This window comes from Mauremys mutica, chromosome 8, assembly GCF_020497125.1.
Source record: "Mauremys mutica isolate MM-2020 ecotype Southern chromosome 8, ASM2049712v1, whole genome shotgun sequence".
Lineage (NCBI taxonomy): Eukaryota > Metazoa > Chordata > Testudines > Geoemydidae > Mauremys > Mauremys mutica.
In genome coordinates, this window is record NC_059079.1 from 87,458,337 (window position 1) to 87,473,924 (window position 15,588).

The following is a 15,588-nucleotide window of genomic DNA, read 5'->3' on the forward strand; positions in this document are numbered from 1 at the left end:
GCCCCGTCACACCACCAGAACAGCACAGAATGAGCTAGAGTGAGGGTCAGGATCTTGCCCTAAGTATTAAAGTGGAATAACTATACTCCAAGGTCACTAAGCACAGAGATGAGAGAAATAAGGTGGAAGCATGTTTTACTTTAGATGAAGGGAGTCTGTAGTGAAGTGAAGAGGAATGGAGAATGGCACGGGCATGTGAATAGTGTAGAGACTGCACAGTATAGAAGGATTGAGGTAGAGGCCTCTTATTATGCGGTCGGATTCTTTCATCCTTATTCATACTGAACAAAATACTTTATTTCTGTGTAGTGCTATTGAAATATTTGGGGCTAGTCATAGAGTAGAGTCTATTCAACATGAGTAAGGACAGCAAAATCTGGCCCACAAACATCAAGAGCCTAGGAAAACAAGATGAGTTTTAAAACAAACGCACACTCAATTACTAGAACTGAACCATGCCATAGTCTATTACATCACCACTTCCAGGGGCCTAAAAATTCCATTTAATATCTTCTATATCACACATACCCCTTTGCTCTGTGCTTTTGGGGACATTGAGCACTAACAACACTCTGCTAAATTTTCTGCTAAAACATTTTTTACTACCTTATAAAGATGAGTGTTTTGTTTTGTTTATACTACTACTAAAACTGTATTGGGAGTTATTCTTGATGCCGAGCCTGAGGCTATCCTCCTTGCTGAATCAGATTACGAGATCTGTCATAAAAATGGACAGCGATAATAAAAGCACCATAAACAGAAAAGCCCAATGTTGACCCTACATCTTTCATCCTAAATTTGCCATTCACACATCACAGAAGAACACCTGAAAACAAAATTTAAAAAAAAAAAAAAGTAAACCCTCTGCCCCATTAGCATTATCTAGGAGTTTGATATGAATGCAATTTGAGAAAGTTCCATTCTTAGCCTGTGGCCTTTTGCAGAAGTGATCAGAAGGTGACTTGTCTCTACAGTCCATAGTGATATTCCAACTGACATCAGAATAAAGGTCAAGTCAGCCATGTGGGGTTTTCTGTCTGGGGCTGTGATCCTCACAATGCCATCTTTAATTCATGTAAGAATAGTGTGCACACACTCTGCTTGTTTAAGGCACATCAGCCTACTTGCATCATCTAAGAACCTGTCATCCAACACTGACCCTAAATTAAGAAACTCGCCCATATAGTTCTTATGCATTTCAGATTTGTATTTCAGATTTTGTAACAGCAGACACAACTAAGCCAAACAAAACACTAATACAGTCAAGTGTGAGAACTTTTGGCATATCAAGCTTCTTGCAAATAAAACATAGGGGGACCTCCACCTAGTTACAACAGGGAAGGGACTGGAAACCACAGTGCTGGATTCTGCCTGGTTCTACCAAAGACTTAATCCTTGTTACCTTGAACAAGTCATTTGCACCTTTTTAAAATCAGTATAGTAAACCTTACCTTTCAGGGTACTGTGCATAACAATGTTGAGGTTGTTGGCTGAAGCAAGGACCATTAATATTATCATCATAGGGATGTACAAGAATACCACATACGAATTCATTATCCTCATGTCTCAGTGATGTCTGAAACCTTTATAAAATCTGATATTTAGATACATTAAATTTGTTTTGAGTGTTTTTAAGGTTTTTATTATTATTTTAATTTAGAGAGAGAAACATTTCAAGTAATCCAAAATTCAGGTCATGAGCATTAGGATAACTGGGATTTACCTATATGTAGTTTTGATGAGAGAGATATTAGACGTCTTTGAGTCCATCTTTTGCAACATTTCCCCACCAGATAACTATACATTTTGAGTGTCTTGTGCTCTTGTAAAAGATACAAAAGGAGTTTAACACCTTGTCAGTATTTTTTTTAAGTTCTACTAAACAGAGGCAGTTAACACCTCAACACTATTTGAGAAGCAAAATTGCTGTGTCAGATCTCAAACCTGAGTTATTTCCCTTATTTTCAAAATAGTGAAAATGATTGCTACCTTACCTTCAGGAGTGTTGTAAGCAAGATACAAGAAGTAATTATTCTGCTGTACTCTGCACTGATTAGGCCTCAACTGGATTACTGTGTCCAGTTCTAGGCGCCACATTTCAGGAAAGAGGTGGACAATTTGGAGATAGTCCAGAAAAGAGCAACAAAAACTATTAATGACCTAGAAAACATGACTTATGAGGAAAGATTGAAACACTTGGGTTTGTTTAGACTGGAGAAGAGAAGGCTGAGAGGGGACATGATAATAGTACTTTTTCAAATGATTGCCTTTTCCATAACTGGTGTTCTTCGAGATGTGTTGCTCATGTCTGTTCAACTTAGGTGTGTGTGCTCGCCACATGACCCGTGCCAGAAGTTTTTCCCTCAGCAGTATCCCTCCAAGTCCCTGGAGTGGCACGCACATGCAGTGGTATATCGGGCGCCGCCGTTTTCCCCCCACAAGTTGAATGGACATGAGCAATCATTTGAATTAGAAAAGACAGTTACCTTTTCCATAACTGGAGTTCTTCGAGATGTGTGCTCATGTTCATTGCACAACCCACCCTCTTTCCCCACTGTCGGAGTTTCCAGCAAGAAGGAACTGAGGGTGGGGAGAATTGGAAGCACCCTGTATACCGCAGCATGTGTGCACCACTCCAGGGGGCTCTGGGGCCGGTTCTCTACGGATACTGCTGAGGGAAAAACTTCTGGCACTGGTGCACATGGCAAGCACACACACCTAAGCTGAATAGACATGAGCAACACATCTCGAAGAATACCAGTTATGGAAAAGGTAACTATCTTTTTTTCAAGTAGAGAAAAGGTTGCTCCAAGGAGGAGGGAGAAAATTGTTCTCCTTAACCTCTGAGGATAGGACAAGAAGCAATGGGCTTAAATTGCAGCAAGGGAGGTTTAGGTTGGACATTAGGAAAAACTTCCTAACTGTCAGGGTAGTTAAACACTGGAATAAATTGCCTGGGGAGGTTGTGGAATGTCCATCATTGGAGATTTTTATGAGCAGGATAGACAAACACCTGTCAGGGATGTTCTAGATAATATTTAGTCCTGCCATGAGTGCAGGGAACTGGACTAGATGACCTCTCAAGGTCCCTTCCAGTCCTACAATTCTATGATTCTTGGATTTTCAGTAGTGGAAAGTACTGATTCTCAGGAGGGCCTTAATGTGCACACTCACTGCAATAGTCCATGTAGAAATATTCTGCATGTGTATTATTATTATTTATTATTTGTATTATTGTAATATCTAGGTGTTCCAGTCAGGGCCAGATTTCCAATTAGGCACAGTAGGCGCGTGCCTCAGGGCGGCGGCATTCTAGAGGCACCTAAAAGTTAAAAGTGGGTTAAAGTTTCATTTTTTACAGAAAACACGAAGGTCAGCTGTATGCCGGGGGGGGCACTGAAGATGCTGTGCCTAGGGGCACGTACGTTGTAAATCTTGCAGACCCCATTGTGCTAGGCATTGTACAAACACAGAACAAAAAGACAGTCCTTGCTCCAAAGTTATATATTATTAAATGGGAGGGGTTGGAAAAACAGCCCTATGCTATAAAGGTTAAATTTACCCAGAAGGTTAAAGTTGCCAAACATTCTTTTTGGCACTGCTGCACGTTTTTTTTTGTTGGCTCACACAGAATTCTTTTAATGGACAGAAAAAAACTGGAAGCAGGTTCCTGAGTGAAAGTCCCCAGGCTAGAGCAAGAGTAGGCTGAAAAAAATTTTTTTTTAACTCTTTATTTTATTTCTCCTTTATTTCTTACTTTCCCGTTTTAAATATATTATCCTGAAATCAGCCTCAGTCTTAAACAGGACAAACAGCTACATTAATGCAGTTTACGGTTAGCTGTTATATTGAAGCACAAAGGGCCAAGATCATCCTCAGTCTCTGCTCAGTCCCCACCGTCTGCCTTGAAAAGTCACTGGATGTGACTTTTTTCACTAAAATATCCATAAGGATTTCTTCAAGGCGATTACCTTGCAACATGCAGTCAGAATGGAGGCAGAAGGAGTGTGCTTTACCTTCCTCTCTGCCATTAAATATGGCAGGGCCTACTCACAAACCTGATGGGTCCAGAGTCCCTCCACACAAAGGCCCTCTACTCCCACACTGGCTCTGACCCCAAAATGGACTTCAGCTCCCTAACTGCCGGAGACTTCACAGCCACTGCTGCCTTCAGTCTCCATTGGGGAAAACTACAACAAAGCTACTTTTCCGGGTAACATTGTTTCTGACTCACCCTCTGACCATTCACTCCTCCATTATCTGCAGGGCTAGAAACAGGAAACGTTACCTATAGAAATGAGAGAATTTTCCTTGCTTCTTGCTCCATAAAGTTCTGAGGTATCAGACAATAAAGGTGTAGAACTTTTAAGCGTAGAAAAAATACTTTAGGTCGTTTTTAGATGGCAGCATGGCTCCCTCTGAGCCCAGTAGACTAGGACTCATGGTAACTAAAGCACATGGCTTTACAGCCAGAGGGCTACAAAAGAAAATTCCAAAAGCCAAATAATTAAAAAAAACACTTGTAAAATACATGATATATACCAAATATATAGTGTGGTGTGGCATAACAATTTTATCAGCACTCATTTGAGATGACCTGAATAACCCATGTGTTTGGCCAGTTGCAATTTGAAAATATTGATATCCTGTACATAATAATTGAGGGTAAACTGTTAGTCATTTTGCACTTTTTTCCAAGACATAAAAATTTTGTTTGATTTGCTGGGATTAAACCCAAGATGTTCTTAAAATACATGGAGTGAAGATGTGGATATAGAGTCCTATGTTACACGTGCTCTGTATGTGTGTGCGTGCAAGCAAATTTTTTCAATACATTGTCATTTATAGATCTACAATATAGACATGCACATACACACAAGAGCTGGTAAATAATCAGAAGAAAATTTCCACCAAAAATCATTTTTTCCCACTCTATTTTTTGTTGATAATTTGAATTTTCTGGAATTTACAGATATATATGTGTGTATATGTGTGTGTGTGTGTGTTATAGCTAATCTGAACATTAAAAAAAATCAAATTTCCAAGTGAAAATGGCAAAAAGGGGCAAAACAATGTATTCCCTTTCTTTACCAACTGTAGAATGAGTGTACATATAAATCTAAATATATAATATGTATATTTTTTACATCCATGCACAATTTTACTTGGAAAAAAGCCTAAAATGCCTCTGTTTCTTCTGCAACAGAAACCCTCATTCTGTTCTTGTCACGCGTATTTCCCCCAAACATGCCCTAAAACTAGAATATCAAGGTACAGGTAAGCCACACATTATTTCTAATTACTTTACAACAGAGCACTGCTAATTTTAATGATGCCAAACAATCAGTGAAGCCCACAGCCACAGACAATTTTTCAGTCCTTGAAATCACTCCTTTACTCATTTTCTTTCATTTGTGTGTACAAATACATTTCTAGCCCCTTTGTTGTGAAGATAACCTTCAAAAATATTAACATTTTCCTTTGGCTAGAAATTTGCAAATAATTCTCCATAATAATCATGAATGCAGTTCTGGCCCTGTTGGTGTCAAGAGAAATGTCACCACATTTCTTATTCACAGTCTTTGCCACTGCTTCTTAAGGCCAGTGACACCTGTGCCTCCCTTAAGCTTTGATTAGGGCGCCAAAGAATCATAATTCTGACACTCTCCAAAATCCTGAAGTTAAACCTGCATCCAAGCAATTATATCGTATGAAGATGAATGGAACATGCTATGCAATCTTTTCTCCAGTTTCTTATCTTCCAAATTGTGATTAAACATCCCCATGTGCCTGAGTGCTTGCCACGTAAGGCTTCATATATTTGACTTGACTTCATGGAGGAAAAATAATTTGTCTACATTTTACAGCAGTTTGTTTTGAGAATGGGCTAGATATGCCAAAACTTGTCAGCATGATGTTGACTGTCTAGCTAGCTTATGTATCAAAAACACAACTATTTCCAAATGATGGTGTAAGATCTTTGTGTCTATCTTTTCAAATTGCTACCACCAGTTAACAATCAAGTATTTCCAGCATAGCTGGCTTTTCAGGAAACAGTCAAAGAGCTGCAATAGAGAATTTCAGTTACAAATGTTCGGAGATAAGCCATTTGGTGCTCTTTCTGTAGTGGCTTTTGATGCATACTCCTTATGTTGAGGTACTTCATAAGCTTAATTAATATTAAGATCCCACTCCTGTAGACCCTACTGAGAGCAAGTCTGGGAGAATTTTGCCTTATGTACAAAAACATTTTGATATGCAAGAAAAAAACAAATGTCTTTAAGATACTGAAAACATACATGGCACATTTTTGCACACGCTTCCTGTTCATCGGCTTGATTCTGTCTTAGTTAGGTCATAACTCACACAGCTAATCATCATCTGAAATGTTGCTCAGCCCCTCCTCCCCAGGCTTACATTATCAATTATACTTCATTTCTTTTTAAAAGAAATACATTTTTTTGCTCTTAAATTATTATCTAGGGTAATGTTGTGTTCAGTTAATCTGCTACTTAAAAATGAACTCCAAAGATTTCCCTCGCAACAAAAGCATTTTTGTATGATCCTCCCAAAAGGTAGACATATCATATATAAATGTGATTAGAATAAGATGTGTGATAATGACCTCCCAAATAGAGTGAGAATGACCGCACGGCACCTGAAGTGGGGGGAACGTTGTCTGGGCTTGCCGAAGGAAGGCAGCAATGCTTTATGGCAGAGGTGGAAAGAGGGTCAGAAATTGCTGCAAAAGGTGAGCAGTGGTCAGATTTGTGGCACTTACTCATCCCCCAGGAATCTGAGGTCAGACTGCATAAAGGTGCAAGCCCATGGCGTTGGAAGCCCCTTTTCCACGCAGCAGGCAAGGCGGAAGCCCCTCTCCCTCCCTGAGAGGTGGCTAATATCAGGTTGGGTTAGGACTTGCTGTAGGCATTGTGCTAGTCACTCCTTTTTAGGGGGGCTGGGAAGGAATTTTTCCTCAACTACTAGATTGGCTTTGGTGGAGTGAGGTTTTTTGCCTTCCCCACAGTGGGTGTCAGGAAGGACCTTTTCTGATAAGAAGAAAAGGTGGTAAACTATATGTCGCAACTTAATTTGTAAGTGTTGGGTGGATGTCCAGTGCAGGTACTCCACAGGGAAGGCATCCAGTGAACAGATGAATGGCCTAATAAAGGATTTAAAATCCCTTATTTTCACTATTTCCTAAATTTCTCAAAATTTTTATAGTTTTGCTGAAAATATACATTTTCAAATTTTCAGTCAGCTCTACTCAAAAGCTTCCTTATATATTACTTCAGGTAGAGGTTTGTTTCCTCCATCCCCCAGCACACACAATGTCTCCCATTTAAAAAAAAATCAGATAGTTCAGACAGGTCCAATTTTAAACTTCAGAACCTTCAGATTAGTTTCCAATTAGGAAAAAAAATGTTTATGCTGTATGCACATTTGAGAAAATTTGGTTCACAGTTTTTTTGTTTGCTTTAAGCTAGAACCAGTACAGATTAGAATGAAATGTTTTTTTCCACTTCAATTATAGTGGTTTATGATGTCATATTTTTACAGATGTCCTTTTTTCTCTGCACTCAGATTTCTTGAAGAGGTGTGGTTGCCTTAAATACGATCAATGAAGTTCTAATTACATTTTTCAAATGCATACTTTTTCTCTTTTTTTAGGTTTCTAAATTGCAGTGTAGCTTAAATAATGTGTTTCTGGTAATAATGGGTATTTAACTTGCCAAATATCATTACAGAGATAAAAAAGGTCTGTTTGTTATGTGTGTGTAAGCTTATTCCTTTGGGATAGCTGAAATACATTCATTATTGTTTTCTTATATATCAGTTCATTCCTGTGTTGTCTTACCTGCTTTGTCTTGTAAAATTCCTTCCTTCTCCTATGAATCCTTCCTCCTTCCCCTGAGGATTCATAATAGCTAACAACTATTACATACATTACTACGGTAGATTTGGGGGTCAGGAGCTTAATATTAATGTAATATTTTAAGCCCCAATTCAGGAAAGCACTTAAGTGTATGTTTAACTTTAAGAATGTGCTTAAGACCCATTAAAATTAAGCATCTGTTTCAGTGCTATCCTGAATTGGGATGGTTCCCTGATTCACGGACTTAGTTGCAGGTTACAGTCAACTAAAGTTGCTATAAGGAAATGGAAATTGAACACACAATTTAAAGGTTTTGTTTATATGCCTAGTCCCTCCCATTTTACTAGGGGATAACGTAGGGCTAAACTTTCCCTGTCTAAAAGTAGGGAGGGAGAAATTGTATCTGTACAGACTGCTCCTCATCCTTCTCTCCACTGGCTGGTTCAGGTGCCTGGGTCCATTTGCTCCTGGAAATAGGTAAGGATAACTGGTATTACAAAATGGCTGCTGTAAACTAGTCTAGGGCCCAAGACTGGATATAAGGAGACCAAGAATCACATTTCTGGCCTTTCCAACAGTGTCCTCCACATTGTAAGCCATGGAGCAAATTCAGCTTTTGATTCAAAATCCTTTGAAATTAATGAGTCTTTCCATTGACCTCAGTGGGCTTTGGCTCAAACCCTGAGGGAACATAGAGTCAGGTCCGGAGTGTGGATGTTGTGTGGAAATCGTGGAGTTTTCTGAGGTTTTTTTTTTAACCCCCACTGTGATGCCCAAAGACTCCCCCTTTTCCTCTTCTATGCTGCATAACTGTTGCAGAATAAAAGTCCTCACGTCCTGGAATGCTGTGAATGTGCAGTGGATATTAAAAACCATATACATTTTTTTTTGTTTCTGGTGCATGGCCATTTTGTATGTTCAGGATACTGAAGCATTTATGACAGATTATGCTCTCAGATGTACACATTCGCAGCTCCCACTGAAATCCATAAAAGCAACACACATCTGAGGATGAAATTAGGCCCTGGGAATTTTGTTGCAAGTAATTGGAGATGTGTAAAGCTCACCAGTCTTGGTTCACATTGTGGTTTTTTTTTCAGTTTGTTTTCTAAGTTTCCTATCTGTTTTCCTAGCTGTGTGAGTTAAACTCCCTTGATTTACTTTGAGTTTTAGGGTTTAGATAAACCCAAGAACCTGAAGGAAATCACTACTGACTCTGCAGAGTGTTGCTGAATTTCGACCTTGGCCTGAAATCAAACAAAATCACCTGAAATCATAACTCAGCCCATGTTTGCTCACAACTCACCTCAGAGTTAACTACAGAGTCTGTGAACCTCACTCACATTTCAAGTTGTTACAAAATCTGAACCCATGTGAGCTTTGCTTAGTGTCAGGTTTCTTTCTGAACAATTCCTACAGCTCTGAAAGTAAAGCCCGCTTTCTCTATGGAGGCACAAAAGCACATGCACAGGTTTAGTGGCACAGTTCCATTTTTGGAGATTTTGAAATATTGACCATGCATTTTGAAGTGCATACATGTTTAGTTTTAGTAGCACATTTACCACTCCAGAACAGGTACATATAGTTGAGCTGCCATTTGTAAACCATTACATTTTTTGAATATTTTCTAGAGCAGCAGTAGGCAACCTATGGCACGCATGCCAAAGGCAGCACGCAAGCTGATTTTCAGTGACACTCATACTGCCCAGGTCCTGGTCACCAGTCCGGGAGGCTCTGCATTTTAATTTAATTTTAAATGATGTTTCTTAAACATTTTAAAAACTGTATTTACTTTAAATACAATAATAGTTTAGTTATATACTATAGACTTGTAGAAAGAGACCTTCTAAAAATGTTAAAATGTATTACAGGCACATGAAACCTTAAATTAGAGTGAATAAATGAAGACACGGCACACCACTTCTGAAAGGTTGCCGTCCCCTGTTCTAGAGTGAAATTAGAGAGACTAATACAGAGACTTCCTCCATAATATCTCTGTTCCTTCTTACACACCTTATTCCTTATAGCCAGTGCAATTCCTGTAGATAAGATTCAAGTAGTTTTCTTTCTAGAGGGATTATTTTATGTCCTTTGGCATTTCAAGTATGTGAGCCTTTCCAAGGCATATTTCCTTCAATTCCAGTCTAGAGAGTTGATTCTAAGTTGTTTGCTCACAGTATATGTAAATGATGAGGCCCAATAGTACAGTTTAAACCTCTGAACAAATTAGATAATTTTGCTTTTCCTGTCCTGGCAGAGTGGACCAATTTGGCTTTGGCAAATTTGGCAGGGGTTAACCTTACCTAATGAAATTGTGCATTATTTCTATGCATTTTTCACTTGTGTTCTTGTTTCACTCAGATTTCACAGAAATACCCGCCATCATATCTTTCTTATACATTTCTTCTGTACCACTCTGTGTTTAAAATGAGCAATCAGTATCTGCAAGTATCTATACTATATAGATTAAACAAGAATTTTGTTTGAATACCAGAAAGTAAAGATGTCAATGATATTATGTGTTTTGAATAGCTAAGTTATCCATTACAAATATACCTTCTGAATAAATGTTGAACACAGCCAGAGATAATACTCCAAAATCCAGATACTGATTCCCTACCAGCATCTAGAGAGAGAAGAGTGATTGTTTGTGGAAGTGAATCCTCCTAAATGTATATACACATGAGCATGAATGTAGAAGTTGTACTATTTAAGATATTGTACATTGGATAATTAATAAGTGTAACAGGAATTCCTTTAGTTAGCCATCATTTTGGAGTTTCTGTATAGCAGAGAGAACATACAATGGTAACATTTAAACTCTTCTCTGTGTATTTCTTTTGTTTGGGAGGCCATCAGAAAAGATCAGCAACCCTCTTATAGGGCTCCAGGGTCATTTTTTCTCACATCAACCTGGACCTATGAATACCATGTAGACCATTTATTTTGCCATCTTCCTTATTAGACTGGTGATGAAAACTCTTGCATGTGTGCTGTGCTCTAGGCACTACTATTCCACTTCTGAATTCACCTTTTATTTCCATAGTTCTTATTGCTACTTTTTTCATCATCTTCCCATCCTCCCTTCTTCCTTCCCTACCTCCTCCCCTGGGAATTTCTCCATTATGTTTGAACTCTGGTGTTCACCATAAGGAGTCCTGTTGTATGGTTGAACAACCATTCAGCACCAAAAGATTTTTTTAACCTTCTCCTACTACCTTTGAAACCACTTGTATGCCCACTTCCCCCAAAAATAATTTCTATGATTCTTTTCATATCATCATATCTTCCTGGGTCAGAATGACCACTCAGAAAAAATACATGTACATCGCTAATTTGTTACCTACAGTGGCAGGGCCAAGGCAGTAATAGCACCTCTAAAGCCAGAATATATTATGCTAGTTGTTGGCTTAGAGGGCCCTGTACCTTTAATTAAAAATGCATATCCTATTAATACCCTATAGTGCATTAATTTTTACTGAAAGATAACAGCTACCTTATCGCTAAGGAAACTGGTCTTGATTTTATTAACTTACAGGACAGAAGAATAATTGGCACATATCATTGTCCAGAAATGTATTCAACAAAGGTATCTTTCATTGTTTTTTAAATGTTTTTATCCTTAGAGAGTTAAAATTGAGGTCCTGACCATTTATGGTCATTAAAGATCCCATGGCACTTTTTGTAAGAGTAGGCACCACAACCCCAAGCCTCCTGGCCAAATTTCAATTTGTGTAATTATGTTCTGCTTATTTGACCTTCCCACCACCACCCACCCACCCACCCCATAGTTTCAATTGGCTACAGCATTCTTCATTTCCTGTATTAAAATAAAGTGTGTTGTTCTGCACTGATAGACAGTCACCACATTTCACCTGACAGGTGATTGCATTTCACTGGCTTGTGAAGTGATTCTTCTTTCTAAAGTTTGTAAAGCGCTTTGGGATCCTGCTGTGTACAGTAAACATGATTCATTATCATTCTATCTCAAATACCAATTTAGTAATAAAAATACCTGTACATTTTATTTAGGGCTGGGCGAACCTGGTAAGTTCAAATGACACTCCTCACTCTAATCTCATAGTGAACCTTTTTTGAGGTTCAAAAGTTAGGTTAACTTTTTTCATTGTTTTTCATTTTCACATCCCTCTGTGCTTCCTGGATTGGAAGTGAAAGATCTGAAATACCATGAAAAATACTATTCTTGTGAGATGTTCAAACAAATGTTCCAGGTGTGAGAAGGTCAGATTAGTTCTGGAGACGCATGTGAACTTTTGTGCGCTTATCTGAGCATTCAACCATTTGGAGGTTCGCCCAACACTAATCTACTGTATTCGGGGTTACTTCTGTTTTTCTTCAGAAAAGTTGTTGAGGTTTTGCAAAACCTCCTCTCCAATTTTCATGTTGTTAGACAAACGTGATATGTGCAGAAGAAGACACCTATCCCCAGAGACTAGTTTAGAATTTTAAATAAATAAAGGATCTAAAACAAAATATATTCTTGCAACTACTTCCTTTCTGTTTAGTGATACTAATCCACTATCTGCTGTCATATTTTCTAGGTGCACGCTAACATTTTAGTGATCTTATTGACATATCAACAGCAGCCATACGAGACGCAGTGCAAAAGAAATAGATAGTTACGTGGAGAAAAGTTCTTAGCTGTTTATTGTAGCATGTCTAGTTCCAAGTCTATTTGACTATAATAAAACTTTTCCTGTGTTTGTATTTTCAAAGTATATTCTATAATGTTCTTTAAAGAACACCTTGTGGGCTGATATCAGTGCTAGCCAGAGAGTAGATAAACTGTTCAGATTCAGTTCAGTCTCAAAGAACTTCAGCTGTGGCCAAATTTGGTTAAACCAAAGTCATTCCTATGGTAGATTTTTATCAATGTACAGCTGTCTGTCTTCCTTTTTAAGCCAAAGTAACCTAAGGCCTGACCTTTGTTAAACCTCTTGGGTGAAATCCTGGCCCTATTGGGATGAATGACAAATCTCCCATTGATTTCAGTAGGGTCAGATTTTCACCCCTCATAGCTGGATTAGACAATATGGAAAATGAAACTTTCGAAGGGGCTTGTAATTCATCATTTGTCCTAATTAATTATCTAATATTTTCCGTTAGTTAACCTTAGTATTTCCATAGTTCAAAATATTTCTTGCGATAACTACATGGGGAATTGCAGGGAAAAGTACAGGTATTTAGGTAAGCTTATGTATTTATTTATAAAAAATGGAAAAGTTTTAAGGTCCACTGTTGCACTCCTGATTTACACTAGAGTAGAATTTAGTCCCATATCTTTGAAAGCCCTGAGTTTTGAGTACTGAGGCTTTTAATCATAACACTGCATTAATGCTTTTTTCACTGAATACTTTTTTCATTGAATTGCCTTGTTTGAGTTATTAATTTTTTTTTAAAAAGTTAGTAACCACATTTGAAACAAATGTGCAATTACATTTAATGTGATTACACTCCGAAATAAATGCATTTTTTCTTGCCTCTAAAATTCAGCTCTTTTGTTATTGCCAGTGCTCTGGTCTGATGAGATGACTCAACACGCACTGTGCTTATGAAGTTCATGAGCATTGGAGAGTGGAGACTGCCTATAGGTATAACATAGAGTATGTCAGTATTTTCTCTCCCAGTAGCCAGTGGTTATGTTAGAATTTCAAGATTTCTTATATGATCTTCTTACAAAACTGCTGAATATATTGGGGGAGGAAATCATGTTTGCTTTATCCTCATAGGCATGCTCCAGCATTCATGTATAGCAGTACTGAAGTCACCTATGTTGTGCACATTTGGAGGTTTTGCTAAAACAGAGGCTGCATTTCGTGGAAGTAAAAAAACAAGACAAAAAAACTCCTAGCATTATATTAAACCCAGATATGTGTGCACAAGGGCAGTACCATACTTTTTCAAGATGCATGGAGGTTAGTGCTAGGCATGTGAAATTAGGATATGGCCACTGACTCGGGTCATAACTGTGTATTGCCTCTGCTCTCAAAATCTGGGATTCAGTATATATAATCTGTTCAGACATACAGGACAGGCCTTATTACTCTTACCATTTACAAAAGAATGACAGTAAAAACTGTAATGGTTGTATTTAAAGGACAGGAGTAGAAGTTTTTTAGATAGATAGGCATCCAGTGGATTGGTATTGTTAGGTCCAACCTTTGTCAATGTGGTCTCAGTTTACAACTGATTGGGCTTTTCTTTCCCCCATGCTAAAGCTGCCTTCTTATATCTTACAGATGGATCCACATGAAAACATTTTGTTGAGCACACTTGAAATTAAAAATGAGATGGCTGCCTCCGAGGCTGTTATGGGGCTTGGGGACCCTAGAAGCACTATGCTGGCCTACGATACTTCAAGCATCCAGTACCGGAAAGCTGGCTTGCCCAGACACAGCTTTGGTCGCAATGCCCTGGAGCGACATGTGGCACAAAAGAAAAGTAGGCTACGGAGACGTGCCTCTCAACTGAAAATTAACATCCCTGACTTGACTGATGTAAATGCCATAGATCGATGGTCACGCATATTCTTCCCTGTTGTTTTTTCCTTCTTCAATATTGTCTATTGGCTTTACTATGTGAACTAAAAAACAAAGCCACACAGAAAGCAAGAACTGGATTTCTCTTCAATTTGGTTGTACAGCCAAAAGTGGGACTTAGAAAAATTCTATTCAGGACAAAAGTTACTTTAAAACACCTTAGTTGCTGGCCCACTCTACGGTCTGTTTTATAATGTTTCGGTTGCTTCTGCTAAGTCATAAACACATTCTTAGTTACAGTAGAAACCTGTTCCCCCTTTTAAAAATGTGGGTGTATATGAAGAGTGAAGGCAAAATTCCATTCAATCATTTTTTTTCAACACTCATATCTGAGTTTAAACCTTAAACTATAAAAAAGGGAAATTTGGGAGACAGGTTTGAGTTTTAACAGCAGAATGTGTCATTTCTTTGTGAAATTGCACTTAGAGTACATATGCATCTATACTTGATTAAAGAGTGTACTAAGATGCTATCATGCTTACGAAACATATACATTACCTTCTAAATGTGTAAACTTGAAAACAAGTAGTGCCTATCATCTCACCTTCATGATGATGATGGTCAAAGATTTCTGAGCAGTAGTCAGGTAATTGCTATTTTTTAATTGAAAGACTAAACCTTTGACTGATATTATAAGTGGGTCAGGAGTTTGCACAGAAACTTAAGCAAGTAACACTAGTTTTGGATTTTAAAGAGTTGGCATAAGGTCATAGTCACAATTCATTGTACTTTTGATATGTGGGGGAATGTGGAAATCAGATTTAGAGATGGACCACAACCTATCATGGCCTAAATGGTGGACATGTTGATATGCTCAGTTGCTGGGAGATGGAGTCATTTGTCCAAAGTGCCAAATGTTGATTGGCCAAATAATAACTTTACAGATGACTAATGGAAACCATTGGTGCCCTGCTCTTTTAGGATAGAAAAAGGGAGACAAGTGGCAACCATTCAAGAATGCAGCCCCAGAGAAAAGGAAGGCTAGAATTATATTGTACAAATGAATGTTGTCAGTCATAGTCCCTGTATTAGTCCTAAAGGTTCATATGGAATTGAGCGTTTTCTTTCAGGTTTGTAGGCTTCTGTGCTTTACACCTGAGAATGCTTTTATATTTAGCATCTAACATCCAATTTAAAGAGAGTTATTGAGAG

The 15,588-nt window shown here is 38.2% G+C and overlaps 1 protein-coding gene across 1 annotated transcript in view; it reads left to right on the plus strand.

Annotated features, from left to right (window-relative positions):
• GABRB2 (gamma-aminobutyric acid type A receptor subunit beta2) overlaps positions 1–14,687 on the plus strand; it is a 257,236-nt gene extending 242,549 nt beyond the window's left edge. Inside the window, exon 11 of the mRNA XM_045026120.1 lies at positions 14,137–14,687. Within this exon, the coding sequence (XP_044882055.1) occupies positions 14,137–14,484 (348 nt within the window). The 3' untranslated portion in view covers positions 14,485–14,687. The remainder of the gene's footprint in view (positions 1–14,136) is intronic.
• The last annotated feature ends 901 nt before the right edge of the window (positions 14,688–15,588 follow it).